The 20,258-nt window shown below is 48.3% G+C and overlaps 1 protein-coding gene across 1 annotated transcript in view; it reads right to left on the bottom strand.

Annotated features, from left to right (window-relative positions):
- Positions 1-5,388: 5,388 nt before the first annotated feature.
- Positions 5,389-20,258, bottom strand: part of C15H3orf70 (chromosome 15 C3orf70 homolog) — a 52,920-nt gene continuing 38,050 nt past the window's right edge. Inside the window, exon 2 of the mRNA XM_052158482.1 lies at positions 5,389-10,001. Within this exon, the coding sequence (XP_052014442.1) occupies positions 9,445-10,001 (557 nt within the window). The 3' untranslated portion in view covers positions 5,389-9,444. The remainder of the gene's footprint in view (positions 10,002-20,258) is intronic.

Raw genomic sequence — 20,258 nt, 5'->3', positions numbered from 1 at the left:
TCGCACCAACCTGTTCTATAGGTCCTGGGGATGGAGACTCAGGCCCTCTCACGCACAGGACCGGCTCCCTACCCACCCCACAACCACATTTCTGGGTCCTATTGCTGCCCCATAGTCCCTTAAGAGGGAGAGATAGCCCAGAGACCCTTAAGCTACACTTTGAGGGACAGGCAGGCTAAGCCACACTGGCACCTGGGGTGGTGAGGGCATGCCACATGGTCAGAAACATCAGTGTGGCCACAGCTCTCGAGGGCAGAGACCAGAGAAAATGCTGCTGAAATGCTCCAAAGAGACAGGCCATAAGGGACAGCCCTGGGCTGCCAGCCAGGGGCTGGGCTCTAGGCTCAGCCCACACTGCCCCCTCAGCCACCCTTTTACAAAGGTGTGGCCCAATATGGCTGCCAGGAGGCAGGGAGAGGAGCACCAGCGCATCCGTGGAGAATGCTCTAGTGGATAAATAATTCAGGACTTTGGGGATCCATTTAGAACAGTGTTTCCTCCCAGCTTTGTCTGCAGAAAATGGTTCCCAAAGCTGCGGCTGCACCCAGAGCACAAGCAAGGCCTCCTGTTGTGTGGCCTTCCTGGTAAAGTCGGGGCCACTTCAGGGAAGGCCAGAGCACTACCGAGCTCCTGGGGCTGCCCTGCCCCCCGGAAGTGCTATCCTCTCCTCCCCAGCACACTCAGTCCCTCATTGTGCTCCAGGCTTCTCTGTACATCCTGTGAAGGCCTTCTCAGCCCCTCACCACTCCCACCCCAGGAAGACAGCGTCTGGCTCTCACCTTGTCAGTGCTCCAGGGAGCACTGCCCATGGTGCTGTTCATGGGCCTCTCTGCCTGCTTCCGCTCAGGACGGGGTGTGCTCTTGTTCTGTTGGCACAGTCAGTAGATTAAGAGTGCCAAGCACGTGCCAGGTTCTGCTTCAAGCAGGAGGTGCCACTATTATTTCCTAAAGTCACCGTGTTTTCTCAGGTGTAAACAGAAATGTTCACAAACTCTGTATCACAAGAACATATCAGCTCAAGCACGTAGAGGCAACCTGCAAGGCAGATTCTCCAGCCCAGGCCAACCAATATCCTGACTCCTAATAGCACGGATATTTGCATATCAGTGGGAATTATAAACAAGTTCTCTCTCTCTCTCTCTCTCTCTCTCTCTCTCTCTCTCTCACTCTCTCACTGTCTGTCTCTGTGTGTGTGTGCCCATGTCATACACCCTCACTCCTGAATAGCATCCCATTGTGACTAGACTAACTCATTCCACTTCCGGTGTGTTTGTGGGCCTCCCGGGCAGTAACGGCTGGCCTGTTGCCATTCTTGAGTCTGACTTTGTGAACATACATCTCTCCTAGTTATGAACTCAAGATCTTTTGCAGTGCCGAGGGGCAGGTTGGCGATGCTTAGTAACTTTCTGAATGTCCACATGAACTTACAGCCTCAGAACTGGGCAGATGGAAATAGCTCGCCTACCACCTACCCCAGACTTCTCTCCTGAGTTTACCTCTAAAAGCAAGGCTCTGTCATCGGACTCCTGTCCCCATCACAGCCACAGACTAGCTGGCAGGGTCCACCGTGAAGCCGCCACAGCTGGAGTGGAGAGCTGGGTGGGTGGGGTGAACAGTAGCTTCCCACTACAGCATTTCCTGTAACGGAGAAATTCTGCACATGCACACAGCATCCCTGGCATCTGCTCCCTTAGAACAGGAAAGTTGTGACTTGGTTCTAAGAGACTTAAAATGTCACATGGCAGCCCTCATAGGCCCTGGAAACCTTGTAGCCTGCCTAATCTGGACCTTCCTCTAGAAGGATGAGTGATCCCAGCACTTAGCACTCGGTGCCTACTTCAACTTTACCACATTGGCGGTTTCCAGCCAACTCCCAGCTGACCCCCCAGGGCTGCGGCAGACTGGGGTCCACATAGATTATCAGGGCAAACAGGACAGATCAAGCATTCATGACTTCTCAGTGACTCTTGGACATGTTGATTGTAGGGAGATAACAGCTTGCGGACTAGAATCAACCCCTCTTAGACTCCCAGCAGTCTGAAGGAACCACGGTAAATTCTAGTTGGACCCAGGTGACCTCTCCTGACCTCACAGTGATTTGTCTACAGATGCCCAGTGTTGGCTACATGTTCACCCAGGGTCCGAAGTTCCTTGAGAAACTCTATTCCATGCTGCCTCTAAATTATGCTGGGGTCATCTCATTATTCTAGATTCAGATATACTAGATGCCCCATAAAAATAATGCCCAGGCTTGCAGGCCTTGCTGAAATCATGTGGGTACCATGTGGCCTTGTTTTCCCGTGGGTTCTTGGGCTCTGTCCAGCCTCTTAGAGCAGCCTTACCGATACTGTTACAGCCTGCTATGAAGTAACCCCCAACGTCCACTTGTTGACAGCTTGCTTTCTGATGCAGGGACGTCCAAGGGCAGAGCTCAGGGAGCGCCTGGATCCCGAGGGCTCTGATCTCACCAGTAGGATAATTTCCCCGTTGATGACACCGTTGGGAGGTGGGGCATATCCTAGAAAGATACATCGAAGCCTAGGTCCTTCCATGTCTCTGCTTCCTGGCTGCCAACTTGAGCAGCTCTTCCCTCTGCCACACCCTCTGCCACACCCTCTGCCATGCTGCTCTGCCTCACTGCAGCCCTGGACTGAAACTGAGCGCTACTCCTGTGGTTGTATATTATATCACACGGGAGCTGACTAACACAGGCTGCAGTGGCTCCTACGGATGACTAGGGGGTGGACATTGGCTTTATGCACACTGGCAGCATGGTCTGCACAGGCAGATCCTAGACCCAGGGTAGAACCTCTGGGCTTCTGCTCAGGGCCAGGCTCCAGCAGGTGCTCAGAGCAGGCGAGCTGTCCCCTGGAGCATTCTAACACCTAGAGTGACCTGAGGTGTAGTGACACTGGGGAGTAAGCGGAGGGAAGGAAGCAGCTGGCCGCGGTAACCTGGTGAGGACAGAAGGGGCAAGTGGGAGCACCTGATGCCCAAAGCGCTGCGATTGAAGCCCAGCTCCCCAAAGTGGCTGTTAGATCACCCCGAAGAAGACGGAATCCAAGTCTTGAGAGAGACCAGACCCTGGTCAAAACAGCCTGGCAGGAAGCCTGCTACCTGGTAACAACCCTGGAGGCTGGGGGTGGTTCCTTCAACACCCCACACTCCTCCAAGGATGTTCTCTTCGGTGACCCAAGTGCGAGGCCACAGCAGCCGTGGGCCAGGCCTGAGTGAAGGGATGGGAACCTGCAGGGCCACAGTGAGGGCCGCACTGAGAATCCGGGCTCGGCCCGGCTGTCCCGCCATGTGAGCTCTGCATCTGACTTAAGTCTTGTGCTTCAGTCAATACACACACACACACACACACACAGAGAGAGAGAGAGAGAGACAGACAGACAGACAGAGACAGAGAGAGACAGAGAGAGACAGAGAGAGAGAGACACGAGAGAGAGAGAGAGAGAGAGAGAGAGAGAGAGTCTACAACCTGCAGCACTCCACAAGTCTACAACGCTAGCATTGGTCTTCATCTTACAGAGAACCAGATCTCTGTGCTGAGAGAGATTGGAGTTTCACACCAGGTGACAGGCTAGAGGCCAACACACTCAAACATTCCCCAAAGCCCAACCTTTCTAATCCTCCATCTCCAATCTCCAGCTGGAAACCAAGGAAGACCTTCCCCGGCCCACAGGGGTCCAACCATGATTGGAGCCCCTGGGAACAACTCATTCTTCAGCAGATGCTCCACGCTCCTAGCCATGCCCTAGATGCTCAACAGATACACAGTCATGTGGCCATTGCCTGGACACCCCCACTACCACCACAGACCCTGTGAAATGAGGGACCACCTGGACTCATTGGCTAGGACTTCCATTTACAAACTAAATGGTTTTTTAGCCAATGGAAATACAAGTTCATTTTAGAAAACTCAAAAAGGTAACAAAACCACCTGCATAACTCAGCATCCTCCTCCCCATGAGCAGTTCCAACATGTCTGCCTGGTTTCTAAGGACCTCCACCTGACCATCTCTCCTGGAACTCACTGCCAAGACACAGGCCCTATCGTACCCTCTTCATCCATCCTATGCTGTGCGGCACCATGAGAGTTAAGGGCATTGGTGGTTCCCAATGAGGACAAGATGCTAGCCTGGCTTACCGCAGAACAGCTGTAGGCAGTCAGCACTTGTAAGACTACAAACAGTAAGATGCCTTCCAGAATGTGGCAGCAAAATGCTGCAGAGTTAAATTACTGAGCCGTACATGCATGTGAGATCCACCGGAATTCCTAGGAAAAGCAGCTGGTGCTCTTGGAAGTAGAGCCAGCCTAGAGTGCAGGCCAAGGCGTGACCGAAATGGGAAAAGCAGTGGACCGATGATCTGAATGTGGAGCTGGAAGGAAACATGTGAGCACACATGCACCAGCAGAGAATCTGGTACACAGAAGGGGAGGCTAGACCACAGCCTTGTTCCAGCGCTTCTGTGGCTCTGAGGCTCCGGCAGTGGTCACTAGGTTGTAGGTAGCCATGGAGTAATACAAGAAAACAGCAATGAGTGTGGACTCCTGGGCCAGGGTGCTGGGTTCAGACGGGAACCTGACCAGTGAGTGGTGCTGCTGTAGCGCTTTCTGAGATGCCCTTGTCTCCTTGTGGGATGTTAGGAAGACCACATTGGAAACGGTAAGGCAGTGTCAAACTCATGAAGGCATGACTGTTGGTATGTTCAGCTGCGGTCCCTGGGGGCAGCTCTTCCATGGACCCAAGCCCAGAAGCTGACAGGCTGAATCAAACCAGAGTTTCTGGGGCCTCGTGCACAACTCTGGTTCCTCAGAGGACCCAGGTTCAAGTCCCAGCACCCATGTGGCCGCTCCACCTTGGGTTTGTCTTAGACCTGAGACAATTCCTCCTCCTCTTCCTCCTCCTTCCTCCTCTGTAACTCCAGCTCCAAGAGATCCAATACCCTCATACAGAAATCTATACAGGCAGGCAAAATAAAACAAAAGCACATAAAATAGAAAGAATTTAAAAAACAAAAAATTATTCAGGACTGGCCACACTGAAGCTTGACCCTGGGCCTTGGCGATCAAGTGACCCTGACCGCCATGGGGTAGCAGCCTCCTTCACTGAACCTGGATCTGCAGCTGTCTTACACAGCACTCAGGAACTGAAGCAGGGGCCTACATTGTTGTGGAAAAAATGTTATTTATAAGATCATGGTCTTTTACTTCATAAACATGATGGGAGCCAACACAAGGTTTTACATGCAGTTCCAGGAATTAACACAAGTGGCGAGACACACACGAAGATCTGGAAAATTTGAATGGGTGAGGAGTATGAATTGCTTATTCCCTAACACACAGTAAACACTCAATACAAAAAAACCCCAACAACAGTCTTGTTCTAGTACAAAAGAAAATCACGTTTATTGTACAGCAGTACTTTCCTAAAGTTGAGCTGTCTTAGGACAACGGTGTAATTTTAGGAAATTACAGAAGGGTCAACATTGTGCTTAACTTCAAAACAGATTTCAAAAGAACCCAGCACAGCAGGTGACGACTGCAAGGTACAGACAGCTTTAGCACACGAGCAAACACAGTGCCCTGGAGGTGCCATTCAAACTCCAGACAGGCTCCAACTGCCTTACCCTCGAGCAAACCGCTCCTCCCTGGACTGCGCCCGCTCTTCCAGGACATCCGTGTTCAGGCACCACAGTCACGACAAAGTGAGATTTAAAAACAAATTCATTCTGAGGAATGCCCTTGTATTTATACTGAGGTTTAAGATGGTGCTCTGGGCTGTGTGGTACAGAGAAAGGGCACAGTGACACCCTCCCCACAAAGCCCAGGTTACCTGGCCTCCACCCACAGTTCTAGTTCACAGCACCGCTGGACGAACAGGAAGGAAAGAGACCAGTTAGAATATTTTCCTCAAGTAAAAAGCCAAAACCACGGCAGTAAAGTTTTGCAAATAGGATTTGGGGACAATCAAGAGCAGATGACATAAATAGTATTTTATTTAAATTTGTGCTTTTTTTTTTTCCTTACATGGCAGTATCTACACTACCACGCATATATGGATATTTTGACTTTCTAAAGTGTCTGGTTGCAATCAATTTTGCATAAGAATAATTTGTTCTGATCAACCCTAGAAGAACAAGTTATTTCAACCAGGCAAGCAGGTGAGGTGAAGTCGTCGAGACAATCAGATTCTAGATCCTATCCTGAAACAGTCACGTGGTTGCTCTGGACTTGACGGCTCAGTGTTGTGTTGTCATTTTGCTATTATGCTGTGTTTGTGGCCTGTTGGGAACCGGCTCTGTAATACACTGTGTTGTGCTGTATTGGGTTTGGACACTGTGGCTCAGGTTTTAGTCTGTTCTGTATGTGTCACCTTGAGGCATGAGTCTTTTCTTCTAGGAAACCAACTTTTTCTTCAGGGTTGTCCTCAAATTCTCATTATTTCTTAAATGTTAAAGGCAAAAAACACCCAGGTTTTAAAGTTTGTTTGTTTGTTTGTTTTTAAGATATCAAATAGTTATCCCAAAAAGGACTTTAATTGCTTTGCCATTTCTCAAAAAAAAAAAAAAAAAAGTTATGGACACACTTGAAACTTAAAATCTTGGCTAGGTAAGAAAAGTGTACTCCACATTTAGTGGGATTACCCTGGTACCCAACAACCTTTCATAAGTGTTAACAGTGCCAGAATCCCACAGAAACTCATTCATGTGGCCCAAGCCTCGCTCCAGACAAGCATCCTGTAAGGTCCAGATGCAAGCTTTTGTCTCTCTCACTGTACAAGTGTTAGTTAGTCAAAAGCCTATTTAACACAACTGTGCTTACCGCCTATAGTGCATGTTGTGTCTAAGTATTTCTAAAGTGCCTATGAGTACGCATATACAAATCAGCACTATAATATCAGGATTATAGAGAAATTCTTTCAAAGAACAAAGAACAGAATAGACCTAGAATTGCAGTTATGCTATACATTTTCTATAGTCTTCAGCTGATTTCACAATGCAAGCATAGCGGAAGGATTCTGGCTTAATCATATTCCAGACAGTTACTGGTATGAACACCGTTAGAAGAAAATCAAAGACCTCTCGGCTGTGCTTATTTAGAAAAGGCTGTTTTGAGATCCAAGAACGCGAGGGAACGTGTCCAATTTTATAAAACGGCAAGTGAAGCTTAGTGAGTGGAATTATAAAGAGACTGTGCAAATATTTAACGTGATCATCAATTGTTATTAAATCCAAAATGTCCCATCACAATGGTGGTAAATCTGAGTGGCAGCTTCAGGGGTTTAGAAAACGGGACCCTAGACAAAAGTCACAGATGTTACTGAAAAGCAACCAAGGCCAAGACGCAGCTAACCTTCAGAACTTTGGCTATGACCACGGGTTTTCATGGCTTTGGAGCCCAGGTTCTAACCTCAGTTAGTTTAGTATTCGTGGCAGTGACCCTGTAGCAAAAAAAAGTAGATAGGAAAGGTGCAGGAGTAAGCCCTCTGCGTGCCTGCCTCTCCGCCTGGGGTCTGAGGAGCTTGCCCACGGCACGTTGGAGGATGGCGCCACTGCTGTCCACCACAGCCCTGCGTACAGGGTGAGGGATTTGTGGCTCATGGGTTTTCTTTCCATACAAGCGAGGCACCACGACCCTCAGGCAGGACCCCCCAGGTGTCACCAGACCATCCCAGGCCAGCAGAATGACCCACTAACCCAGACATGGCAGCTCCCACCTGCCCTCCCTGTCCCTGCTGGTCCTTGGTGTGAGTCCTCAAATTTAAGTATTTGGGGGGTGCGGGGCTACATTCTCATCTTGCACAGGACATTTTAACGAATGCTTTCCAGAGGAAGGCTTGTTTTCTGCCTCCTGAACACTATGGGTGTTTGGGGCTAGTCAGCCTAAAGATGGTTCTAGTAGTAACCACTGGGACTCCATATCCAATTGGGGAAGCAGAGTCTTCCTTGAGTACATAAAGAAGAACCCCCAACGAGGAGGCCTAGGGAGCACAGTCTCCTTGCCTGCAGTCCAGTGAGACAGAGGATGTACAGATGCTGACCAGACAGCAAGGCGTGCTCCCTGCTCAGACAGCCAGGGTCTAAGGTGGCGCCCCCTGCAGCTCTGGGACTCTTGTTTTATGACAGCATATGTTAAGACGTCCCAGATTTGTACTCTACCTCACAGATAGATTTTGGGAAATGGCAGATAATGAGATCACATGAGAATACACAGTTGATAGCAAATTAGGAACAGGGTTTTGAAGAAATCTACGTAAGAATTACTATTTTGTGTGTGAGAGAGAGAACACACAATGTGTGTGGATTCCAGTGTAGTAAAGTGTTACATAAAACATCTTCCTGACTCAGCAGTGAGCTATCTCAACTGGTTTTGCATTTGCATAAAATCCATGCATCGTACAAAATTCTAGTCCATTTCTCATCTAAGCCACTCTAATGCTTCATACAACCAAGCGAAGCAGAATCATCAAACCTATTAGATTCATTCCTAATCCCTAAAGGACTTCTTCTGTCTCTTAGCATTTTCATGCTAACTAAAACTATTGTGTACTTTTTTCTTAAAAGATGTCAGATGTGTTGCCTCCTAAATAAAATACCTACGAACACTAAGTGCTTCTCCCTGAACTGTAAGCCCATCAAGAAGGGCAGTGGACGCTGTAGGACCCAGCCGGGGCCAGCTCAGACACGAGCAACATTGTCAGCCAGCCCGGGCCAGTCCGCCTCTCCTTCCCCCATCCCAACATCCTCCTGGCGCAGCAAGCTGCTTCACCTGTGTCCTGAACTACAATGTGGCCCCTTCAAGGGGAGAACCAGGACTGAGTCCTCCCGAATCCCCGCTGCACGGGACACAAACTGGAGAGACCCTTTCAGTCACAGAGGCTGTGACACGGCCATCACCAGGAGTCAAAGGGCCTCCAAGGACCTTCTAGAAGTAGCAGAAGCTACTCTTGTCCTGAGCCAATGTGGGTGGCAACCAGAAGAGGAACCAGGAGTGGGGACCACACTGGTGCAACACTGTTTCCGGAAGTGAGCTGCTTCCCCACCCAGAAACCATGGCACCACGCCAAAGGGAAGCTGGACTGACTGAGCTAGAGCCTTCCTTCACAAAGGACAGGCCCCTGGCAAAGGACGGTTACTTCCACTCTGGGGAGCTCTTCCATGTGACCTATGATACGCTGTGGTCACCACCGCTCTCAAAGTTCTCAGTGAAATTAAGGCTGGGTCACAACGCATGACACCAGATGCTACATAGAAAGCAAGATACAAAAGGAAACAATGTCATTACAAGGTAATAGAAGGGGACGCCCCCGCAGACCGCTGGACTGCTAATGTTAGTAATAGGGCTTGGGAAATGCCAAGAGTATTGGAAAAGGACTCGTCAGATCAAAGAACAGAAGAAGCTCTGTGTGGATCCCAGCCGCAGTCCCCAGCTGCCTACACAGTGGTCTCCATCGTTTCAATCACTTCCAGATCAGACTGCGAAGGGGAGAGCAGGGTGCACTCATCCGGTTCCCAGCTGCTCTCAGGGCTGTAATCTTCCTCGGAACTCAGCTCCGCCCCTTCTTCTGTGTCCTCATCACAGGATTCCACATAGTGAGCCCCAATTGCGTTGATCCCCGAGTCCTCAGAACCGGAAGGGGAGGAGCAGTGACCCAGTTTCGGAGTGTCACTCTCTTTAGAAATTAAGGCATCGTGTGCAGAGACCTCCTCAGGGCTCAGCTTCTGGGAATGGGGCGCCTGCTGCTTCTGCACATAGCACATCTTCCCGTTAATACATTTAACCTGATAGTTGTCGATGAAGAGATCGGAAATCATACAGTACCTCGGCGAGTCAGGGGGAAGCGGAGGCTGGAAGACAGACGCAAATTTCAAAAAGTGTTCAGTGAGGGAGACGGAGATTTGAATGGTGTTGGTCGGCTCTCGCGGCCTTGCAGGGATCTCTGTGCTTGGGAGCCGCTCCACGGGGGTCATAGGCTGGTACACATATTTGCCTGTGGGACACATAAGACACAGCTGAAACCTAGACCCACTGCGCAAGCCGTATTAGCATAGCTGAGTAAACAGAACTCTACAGAGCATGTTCTCTATTTTGGTGACATCCAGATTGAACCGGTAACATCACCATCACTTGACACAGTCACGTCCACATTACTGGCACTTCAGATCCTGTGTGTCACCCAACATACAGTCTGAAATTTAACTTAAGTGATACTCTGAAAGAATGCCTACCCAGCATGTGTTGGGCCTTGGATTCAATCACCAATGCTTAAATATAAATAATAAATAAATAAATAAATAAATAAATCTGCTGCTGTGTGCATCTGGAGTGGGCAGATAATCCTGTAACCCCCATTTTAAACGAGTCACCCACCCACTGGACACAGTGCCCAGAAACAATATGGCAAACATAAGCTGAAAAGAAACCAAAAGACTACAGAACTGTAACTTCATTTTTAATTCTAGTAGTAGGTAAATCCATACTAATATGTTTAAAAACTAGAAGTACTTAAATGTATTACTAAAAATTATGGGGAACCTTCTTTCTAGGTTTTTGTGTTTTGTCCTTGGGGAGCAGCCACTGACCCTCACCGGAGGCCCTAGGTGGTAGGTTTCAGGCAGTGTGCACACATGTATGTAGCAGGTAACAGCCTACTGGACTGTCCTGACCACAGCATGGCTGGCTGAGGCGGAATCTGTCTAGAGACCCAAGTGGATCAATTGCTGTCTCCAGACGTGAATGCCGTGGCCATGTCAGAACGGAACCCCGACGGTGCACACTGGGCAACCCGGCCCTCTCTCATCGCTGTCTCTTCCCCTCTGCTCTCAGCCCTCAACTGTCTCTCAGAGTGAGAAATACGATGGAGTCATTCATAATGTATCCCTTTCCATGCTCCCTTTAGTTCTTTCTTACATCTAGAAAGTCTTTCAAGTGCCAACTGCTAAGGAAATATATAAAAAATTTGCAGTTTATAAGTCTAAAATAATAATAATAATATAATAATAATATAATAAAATAATAATAACAATAATAATAGTAATGTTATTATTATTAGAGACAGGGTCTTACAATGTGGCCCCAACTATCCTGGAACTTTCTATGTAGACCAGGCTGGGCTCAAACTCAGAGAGCCACCCACATCTACCTCCTGACTACCAGGATTAAAACTATTGCTACCATACTCAGCTTCTAAGTCTAAAATTATTTCATAATAAAAGAAATTGCAATACAACCTTCATGACCTAAGTTCAGTTTCCCAGAACCCATGTAAAAGCCAGGTGTGTGGCCTGTGTGTAATCCACACAACCTCAGGGAGAAGGGAGAGAGAGAGGAAGGGCTCCCAGGAGCTTAAGGTCAGCTAACCCGGGGTGCACAGAACAGCAGTAAACAAGGGAAGACCCTCCTTCAAACAGCTGGTGATGGACACCGGAGATTATCCTCTGACCTTCAACCACGGGTGGGTAACAGCACATACTATCTATCTATCTATCTATCTACCATCTAGCATCTACCTATCATCCATCTATCATGTACCAATTATCCACCTATTTATCAATCATCCATCATCCATAATCCATCCATCAATCATCCATCTATCATCCATCTATCATCCATCCATCATCCATCACCCATCTACCAATCATCCATCTATTTATCTATCATCCATCCATTTCCCTATCATATATATTTTAAGTGCAAAGGAAGAGGGAAGATTTGAAAACTCCAGAGCCAGGAGCCGCTCCTGTGGGCATCCTCTCGGATGACTGGGTTAAGTCAGGCTGGGTTTCATCCTTCACACACATTGTAGCTGCTTTTAAACCTTAGTACCTCTGGGATTTTACCAGATCATCCTTTCCTGGGGCTATCAAGGTGTACCACAAGAGGGTTAGCCTGTTCTCTTACCATTAATTGGACATAACAACTCCCCCTTAGACAATTAAAAAAGATGCTAAGCAAGAGTTAGGCGCAGTGGTTTAATCCTAGCACTCGGGAAAACAGAAGCAGATCTCTGAGTTTGAAGTCAGCTGGTCTACATCATGAGTTCCAGGCCAGCCAGGGCTCTAGAGTAAAACACTATTTCAGAAGGAAAGAAGGAAGGAAGGGAGAGAGGGAGGGAGGGAGGGAGGGAGGGAAGGAAGGGAAGGAGGGAGGAAGAAAGGGAAGGAAGGAAGGGAAAGAAAGAAGGAGGGAAGGAAGGAAAGAAGGAAGGAGGGAGAGAAGAAAAGAAGAGTAAAGAACACCATGCCAATAAGAACGCAGAGCAGGCCAGGTCTACCAGTTGGCCTGCACAGGATCCCAGTCTCCAAGTACTGTGGACAGAGAGGAAGCGGGACTTAAAGATGTCTTGGCCCATGATTGTTTCCTGTCTAGAAGGGAATGGGCAAAAGGGAATCCAGTTTTTAATTTTTTCTGCCTGACTCTTAAGCTTGGGCGGAAAATGCTCAAAAAACTCACTACAAGGAGTTGAGTTCACCCACATGACATCGGTTTAGTTACCACTTGGCACCACTGTAGGAGTGTGGCAGTTGATGCTTTCTTCTAGAACCATCCTCAGCCCCGCGGGGAGTGGATGCCTCTGCTTAGTTCAAAGATGAGGGAAGAGGTGAAGCAGCCATTCAGGGCTGTGATCTCTCTCCCAGCCTTGACACTCCCTTGTCCACTCTTCTCCCTTTCCCTTCTTTATGATCTTCATTATTTTTTATTTTCTCTCCTCTTGCCTGTTCGACCTTTCTTCCTCTAGTCCCCCTCTCGCCAAGCTGTTTTCCCTTCTTGAAGTATGGCGCCGGGGATGACTGCTGAGGCCCACATTCATGTATTAACGCCCTGATTACCAACCTGATGTTCACGAGTGATAAGTGGATCTACAGGAGATGGAAGCCCCCATGGGTTTCACGTCCTCAAAGAAGAGGAGAGCCCAGAGCCTCTCTCCCTTCCGCTTCTGTAGCCCGGATGGGTGAGTGTCCTCAACAGACAAGCATCCACTAAACTTTCATTAGACGTCCCAGCCGGGCTGACAAAACAGATGTCGGTTAAACCATCTAGTCCATGACAAGTGTGTGTGTTCATGTGTGTATGTGTGTGTTTTCATGGGATGTGTGTGTGTATGTGTGTGTGTGGTGCAAGGGGTGTTTGTGTAGTATATGTGTGTTTGCAGTGTGTATTGTGATCTGTGGGGTGGGATGTGGGTGTGTTGTGCCCCTGAGTAAGCAGGTATACACAGACAGAACAGTCTGCTGAGGGCCTTCTGCATCACTCTCTGACGTATGCTGTGGGACAGAATCTCTCACTAAAGCCGAAACTCAGTGTTAAGCGACTGGCTGGCAAGTGAGCTCTTAGGATCTTCCTGTCTTCACCCCCATCCCCCAATGCTGAGGGATCATGGGAACATCCAGCCATGCCCGGCTCTCCCACTCATGAGTCCTGGAGATTCAAACTTGGATGCTCATCTTGCATAGCAAGTGCTCAGTCTGTGGCCCTGGACTAAAGCAGTCTGAACTGACCTACCCATGCAGTGAAAGAAGCCAGCTGGGAGATGCATTGTGCTTCAGAGCGCAGCCCTGTCTCACTCTGGACTGGGCAAAGTCCGTGATCTGGGAACACAGATGCAAAGACAAAGGATGGGAAAGAGGCCACAGCTCCAAGACAAATTATCCCAGAACACTGCATCGTTTGATTTCTTCACAGAAATAGTGAAAAGTCCGACTGGAGGCGTGGCACGGTGGCAAATCGCCCGCTGAGAAGTCACATGATCCTGGGCTCCATCTCCAGCCCCACAATAAATAAGTTAAAAAAAGAAAATTAACTCATAGGAAAGCCCTGACTCAAAGAGGAGCAGAAGGAGAGTAAATTATCTCCAAATTTCACTTCTGGACACACACACAAAGGTACGAAAGACAGAGTCTCACAGAGCAATGTCTATACATCTCTGTACATACAGTGTTACCCACACTGTGTTTATCAACAGACAGATAAATAAAAGCACAAACATGCACGTGTAACAGAGCATTCAGCATGCCAAGCATGGCTCACTGGAGGACACTGTGCTGAGGGAGACAAGCCAGTCCCAGCAAGATATCATCTTATCTGATCATCCACCCGAGAGAAGCCCAGAGCAGTCCATTCACACAGACGGAAGGTAGGGTGTGTTTCCTGGGGGTGGGGAATAAGCAGGAACTATATCGAAAGTAATTTCAGTTTACAGGTCACAAAGTGCTGTGAAGACAGACGGTGGCGACAGCTGCTCAATATGAATGTCACTCAACACATACTCGGGAAAGTGCCCAGTGACATTCGTCACTGGAGACACAGATCAACAAGAATGGCTGTGATCAAGGGAGAAGGAGATGGCCAGCACTGGTGAGCATGTCAAAAAGCAAGGCTCTCCTGAACTCTTGAAAAGAAGGAAAGTTCAAACAATCATTACAACGGCAGCGGGAAGGTTACTCAAAACTGATGAAGGGCTGGCCCTTCCTTTAAGATACGCATGTCTGTGGGAGCATGCATACTCAGCTTGGGTGAGCCTGGGTCCAATCTCCAGCTAGCAGCAATGAAACACAACTAGGAACGAACCTCTCTTTTTGTATTCTGGGTTTTTTGTTTGTTTGGTTTTGGTTTTTGTTTTTGAGACAGAGTCCGCACTTTGTAGCCCTGGCTAGCCTGAAACTCACTATATAGACTAGGATGGCCTCAAACTCAGAGATGCCTGTGCCTGCCTCTGCCTCCCAAGTGTTGATTAGAGGTGTTACACCTCCATGCCTGGCAAAAATGAATTTCTATATGATCCAGCAATGGCTGCTGGCTACACACATCCCGTAGGCTGGGAACCAGGAGGCAGCAGCATGTAATTTAGCCATGAAAGTGTACAACGGGTGGTGTGACGTTGAATAAAATAAACCAGAAGACGGTATGGCAAAGGCTCTCTGGAATGTGGAGGATAAACAGTTGGTCTCACAGAAGCAGGGACTATTAATAGTAGCAGAGAATTGAAAAGCCAGACGGAGGGTGGCTAATGAGTGCTGCTGGGTAGCAGCGATTCCTGACGCTCAGAGCAGACTGACTGCAGTCGACAATCACTATTTCAAAATAGCTGATGGAATTCTCAGACCAAAAAAAACCATGTCTGAGGTGACTGACACATCCTGTGATGGTTTGTATATGCTTGGCCCAAGGAGTGGCACTATTAGGAGGTGTGGCCCTGTTGGAGTAGGTGGGTCACTGTGGGCGTGGGCTTTGAGACCCTCATCCTAGCTGCCTGGAAGCCAGTATTCTGCTAGCAGTCTTTAGATGAAGACGTAGAACTCTCTTCTACATCTCCTCCTGCACCAGGCCTGCCTGGATGCTGCCACGCTCCCTCCTTGATGACAATGGACTGAACCTCTGAGCCTGTAAGGCAGCCTGAAATAAATTCTGGCCTTTAAACCCTTCACAGAAGTAAAACCCTGACTAAGACAAGTCTGTCCTTCTAATCTGATTTAGCACACTGAAATTCCATAATTTTAAAATATATTTAAAAGGTAACCAGAAAATAAGAAATAATTGTATTAGTAATTTTTAAAATAAAAACTGCTATCCCTTTTAAATAATGAAACTAAAATTAAACACAGGACATGATTAAATGCACACACACACAAAAGCAATTGTTACCAACAGGTGAAAAATGTATTTCAGATACCTCACTTGTTTGGGAGGATCTCCTTCAACATTTTCCCAAAGATCAATCAAGTACCACTCAAGTACCTCAGTGAGTCTTCTGAATCTCTATTGATGACATGTCTGATTTGAGGAGCAGTAGCATTGTGGCCACTTGCCCACCAGACCTCAGACACACATGGAGGGATTCACGTTATCCTGCATAAACAGAAGCAGGGCAGTGTCACGCTGTCAGGCGAGGGTCTAGAGTGAGGTGGCAGCCCCTGTCCTTCTCCAGGGCTCACTGTAAGCCTGTGCAAGCCGTCGGCAGACCACGCCCTTCACCTGACACTCCACGTGTGGCACAGAGTGATTACACAGCAGAAACAGGTTTTTGAAGCTGTTTCATTTTCTTGGTTATGGAGCACAAAGTGGAGAAAACAAAACAAAAGTGCAATACCAAAATACCCAAATCAAGGAGGTCAGCCCATATATGTTTCCATGCCCTGGTAAGCCGCAGTGTGATCCTAGTTACCTGTTTTGCTTTATATAGAGCCATACATTTGATACTTAAAAAAAAAAAAAAAAAAAAAAAAAAACTTCTGAAAGAAATATAAGCGTTTTTTTCCTTTGCAGAGAAATTGATGTTTGTTAACTGTGTGTCTCCCTTAACACAGGAAATACCCTGCTCTCATGAATACAGAGCAACTTTAATATTAGCCCAAGCAAAAATTGATTAGAAAGGTAAATGTGCAGAGGAAAGGTGGTGGCCTGGGGCAGGCTGCGTGCCTGGCTCAGACACGTGATTTTCATCAAATCACAACTGTTTATGTTAGCTGGGGTACTCAATATCCTGAAAGAAATGCTATCCAGTGTGCATCTGTCACCGAGCTGAGAGGCAACTCACAATGAAAGTCAATGGAAACATTACTGAGGCAGAACTCCCCACCCAGCCCACAGAAGTCATCTGTATCCATTGTGTGCTCCAGGGGAATACAGAAGAGCACACACTTTACAGTGTGTTGAAGCCTATAGTTGTTAGAATATGCTTATCCCAGGGAGAGGCACGATTAGGAGGTGTAGCCATGTTGGAGTGGGTGTGTCACCATAGAGGTGGGCTATAAAACCCTCCTCCTAGCTGCCTGGAAGCCAGTCTTCTCCTAGCAGCCTTCAGATGAAGATGTAGATCTCTCAGCTCCTCCTGCACCAATGCCTGCCTGGACGCTGCCATGCTCCTGCCTTGATGATAATGGACTGAACCTCTGAACTTGTAAGTCATCCCTAATTAAATGTTGTCCTTGAAAGAGTTGCCTTGGTCATGGTGTCTGTTCACAGCAGTAAAACCCTAACTAAAACAAAGCCCTAATTAGAAATGTGAGCAACATCCTACTTTCTTACTTACAGCCCATGCCATCGTTAGATCTCATTCAATATGAAACAAGTCCCTGGTGTGACGGCCCAGCAAGCATATCTACTCCCTCCATGAGGACTTACTGAATGGCCACCGTGCGTACTCAGTCAAATGCCACAGGGGAAAGAAAACACTGTACAAGACGCGGGTGGTATTTCTGGGAGCAAGTGGGTTGGAGCCAAGTGTAAAGAAGCAAAACCACGTCAGGGCAATGTCAAGCACAGAAACACGCAGAATGATTCCGCACAGGCCGAGGACCGGCTCTGGGGGGCTCTGTCAAGGCTGGGCACACGGCAGCTGCGCAGCGGCAAGCAGATTATTCCAGACTAGTGTTAGAGCTAGGGTGAGTTCAGAGTGGGGTTCAGACAGCAGGCGTGTGGCTGGGTGGGTCCTGGAGCTCAAGGCCACAGCACCCACTAAGGGTACCACAGTGAACGGTGAAGAGCTCGGAGAGGCAGGGCAGGCAAGTGCAGAGAAAACAGGGTGTGCTGATGAACAAGGAAGAGATGGGAGTGAAGAAGAGGCTGTAAGAGATGCTGGACTATGAAGTTCTCATCTAAGCTGTGGAGAGAAAGGAAATAGGAGACACACTCCCAGGAAAGTAGCCAGCTGCAGGAGGTGATTGAAGACCGGACTGAAGACATCCCAGTGAGCCCCAAAATGTGCTCTTCCTCTGCTCGCAAATTTCACAACATAGTTAACATTCTTACAGTTGATGTTCCCTGGTGTACAAGTGATTAAGGTATTGACTTCAGACAGATGTTGAAGGACTCACCATGAAAATGTCTCCAAGCCTCAGCGTGGTGCCCAGAGCACCATAAGTTTCCACCCTTCTTGTTTATAGACCTTATCTGGCCACCATTTGGCCAGCCTCAGACCTCTGAGACTCTGCTATACCCCATATGCAGAGTCCTACAGTCGATGGTCTGACCCAGCGCTGTGACACCCCACTTTCTGCACTTGTGCCCACTTCTACTTTAATACTAATAGAGTGAACCTTAACTGTGTGCTGGGCACTGGGCACAGTTTAAACAACTGACCTCTGAGCCACTGTGTATGCAAATCAGGAAAGATCCCACTCAGCAACTCACCCCAGGAAAACACATAATTACAAACTATTAAGAGCGATGCCGGCAAAGTGAGAGGAGGGCAAAATCTGCCACGCGGAGCTGCACCTGTGCTGTTGCTCGGCCTGTGCAGCCAGGGATGACATCATTCAGTGCACATCACCTCAGGATAGGGGCAAAAGGGCAGAGGAGGCCTAAGGTGGCCGGATTAAAAGGGTGGTAGGGACCAGACACTGCAGCACTGAGGCGATGTTGGTAGCTAGAGGGCAGGTTCTAAGGAGAAAGCAGCCACACCTACCTTGGTCTTCTGCCTCCGCCTCCCTCACTAAAGGCCTCAGACAAATCTAACTAAAACCCCAGTCGGGTATCAACCATCAAACTACACCCTTCCCTAGGATCCAACTTAAATCTGGCTTCCAGTCAAACAGGTAAGAGATGGATGGGTAGTAAGGCTGTTCGTGGCCACAGGAGACTCAGCCGCTCTGCTGCTCTCCTTGCTTCTAAAAGCAAGCACCATAAAGCAACCTGTGTAGGGCAAGTCCTTTAACAATGGACTTCTGTAATCCCCACCACCGTGGGCCACACCTCAACCCCTCTAGAGCACAGCAACCAGTGGGGCCTGCGCATCGTGGAGGAGATGCCCAGCTCACTTAGGAATTGTTGGGTTTAGGGGAGAGCATCCATTCATTAACACAAACACCACACACACACACACACACACACACACACACTCACACACACACACACACACACACACACACTCACACACTGCAGGAGAGGGAAGCAAAGGACCTGGCTACAAACTATGCATAGTGTTCAGAGAAAAGCAAAGGCTGAAAGAGCTACAAAGGGCTCCACAGAAAGCACTGAGTACAAACTGGAGGGAAGCTAGGCCCTGAGGACAGAGGGGAGTGGCCTGCCTTATGCAGAAGCCCCAAGTGTGAGGGAGGGAGCTGGTACCCAAGGAATGGAGAGGGAAGCAGCAGAGAGGCAGACTCCCCTGTGGCCACGACAACCAGTCGTATTACCCAGATTACTGAAAAATAAGTGGCGTGCCCAAAAGCCACCCTGCTGCATAAACGGGCACCACAGAACCCTTTGACTACATGGGCGCTGGCAATTCCAGCTAGAATCCTAGTGCTATGTAAGTTCAGCTAAAACAGGCCACATACAGGTGGTGCAGAGCAAGAACTCTTCAGCGTCTATTTCCTTTTCAGTAGCCAGACAGGGTAGTTTTAACTGTCAACTTGACACAAGGGAAGAGAAGCGTTATTGAAGTATCTAGATCAAGTCAGCCAGCAGGGGATCACCTAGATTGACCCCGCCCACTATAGGTGGCGCCATTCCCTAGGCTGAGCTCTTAACTGTAGATAAGTGAAGAGAGCCGGCTGCGTGTGCAAGAAGGCACCATTAGGTTCTCTCTGCTCTTGACTGTGGATGTGATGTGAGTAGCTGCGTGAGATCCCGCCCCGACTTCCCTTCAATGACAGACTGTAACCTGGAATTGTGAACCAAATAATATTTTTCTTCCCTAAGTTGCTTTGGTTAAGATATTCTATCACAGTAAGAGAAATGAAGCCAGAGCAGTGGGCAAATCAGGGCTTTGTATAGTGGCTATGTCTACCTCTTTCATTTCCTCAGAAAGCCCTACTTGTCTGAAGAACTGATGGAGTAGAGTAGTGGTTATAGACCAGGGCTGAGTGAGTCCTTTCTGCAGGATTGGTCACTGGGGTTGGCAAGAAACAGGAAAACCACATGTTTAGAGAAAGGCTGTTTGCAGTGGAGGAAGATACGCTCAGAATGGCAGATGGTAGGAAAGAGGACTGAACAGGGTGGGAAAAGCTATGTGCACAACCTCAGGAACACTAAAACTGGTCAGCCCTATTGCCGATCTTCTACAATAGCATACCTCAACCTTACAGACATTTTTATAAGACCATTTCTGCCACTTACAGAGCCTGAGTCACCAAACTGGAGAGCAGATTTCTAAATCTGCAGTTTGGAAACTCCATTCATAAACAAAGAAATTTGATCCTTCAGTGGGGAGTACAGTGGAACTTGAGCCTGCCTGTCCTGAGCCTGGCTGTCCAGGATGGCTGTCTGTTCAGGGTGGCTGTCTGTCCAGGGTGGCCGTCTGTCATGC

This window comes from Apodemus sylvaticus, chromosome 15 (assembly GCF_947179515.1).
Source record: "Apodemus sylvaticus chromosome 15, mApoSyl1.1, whole genome shotgun sequence".
In the NCBI taxonomy this organism is placed as follows: Eukaryota; Metazoa; Chordata; class Mammalia; order Rodentia; family Muridae; genus Apodemus; species Apodemus sylvaticus.
This window is presented reverse-complemented; position numbering and strand designations above follow the sequence as displayed.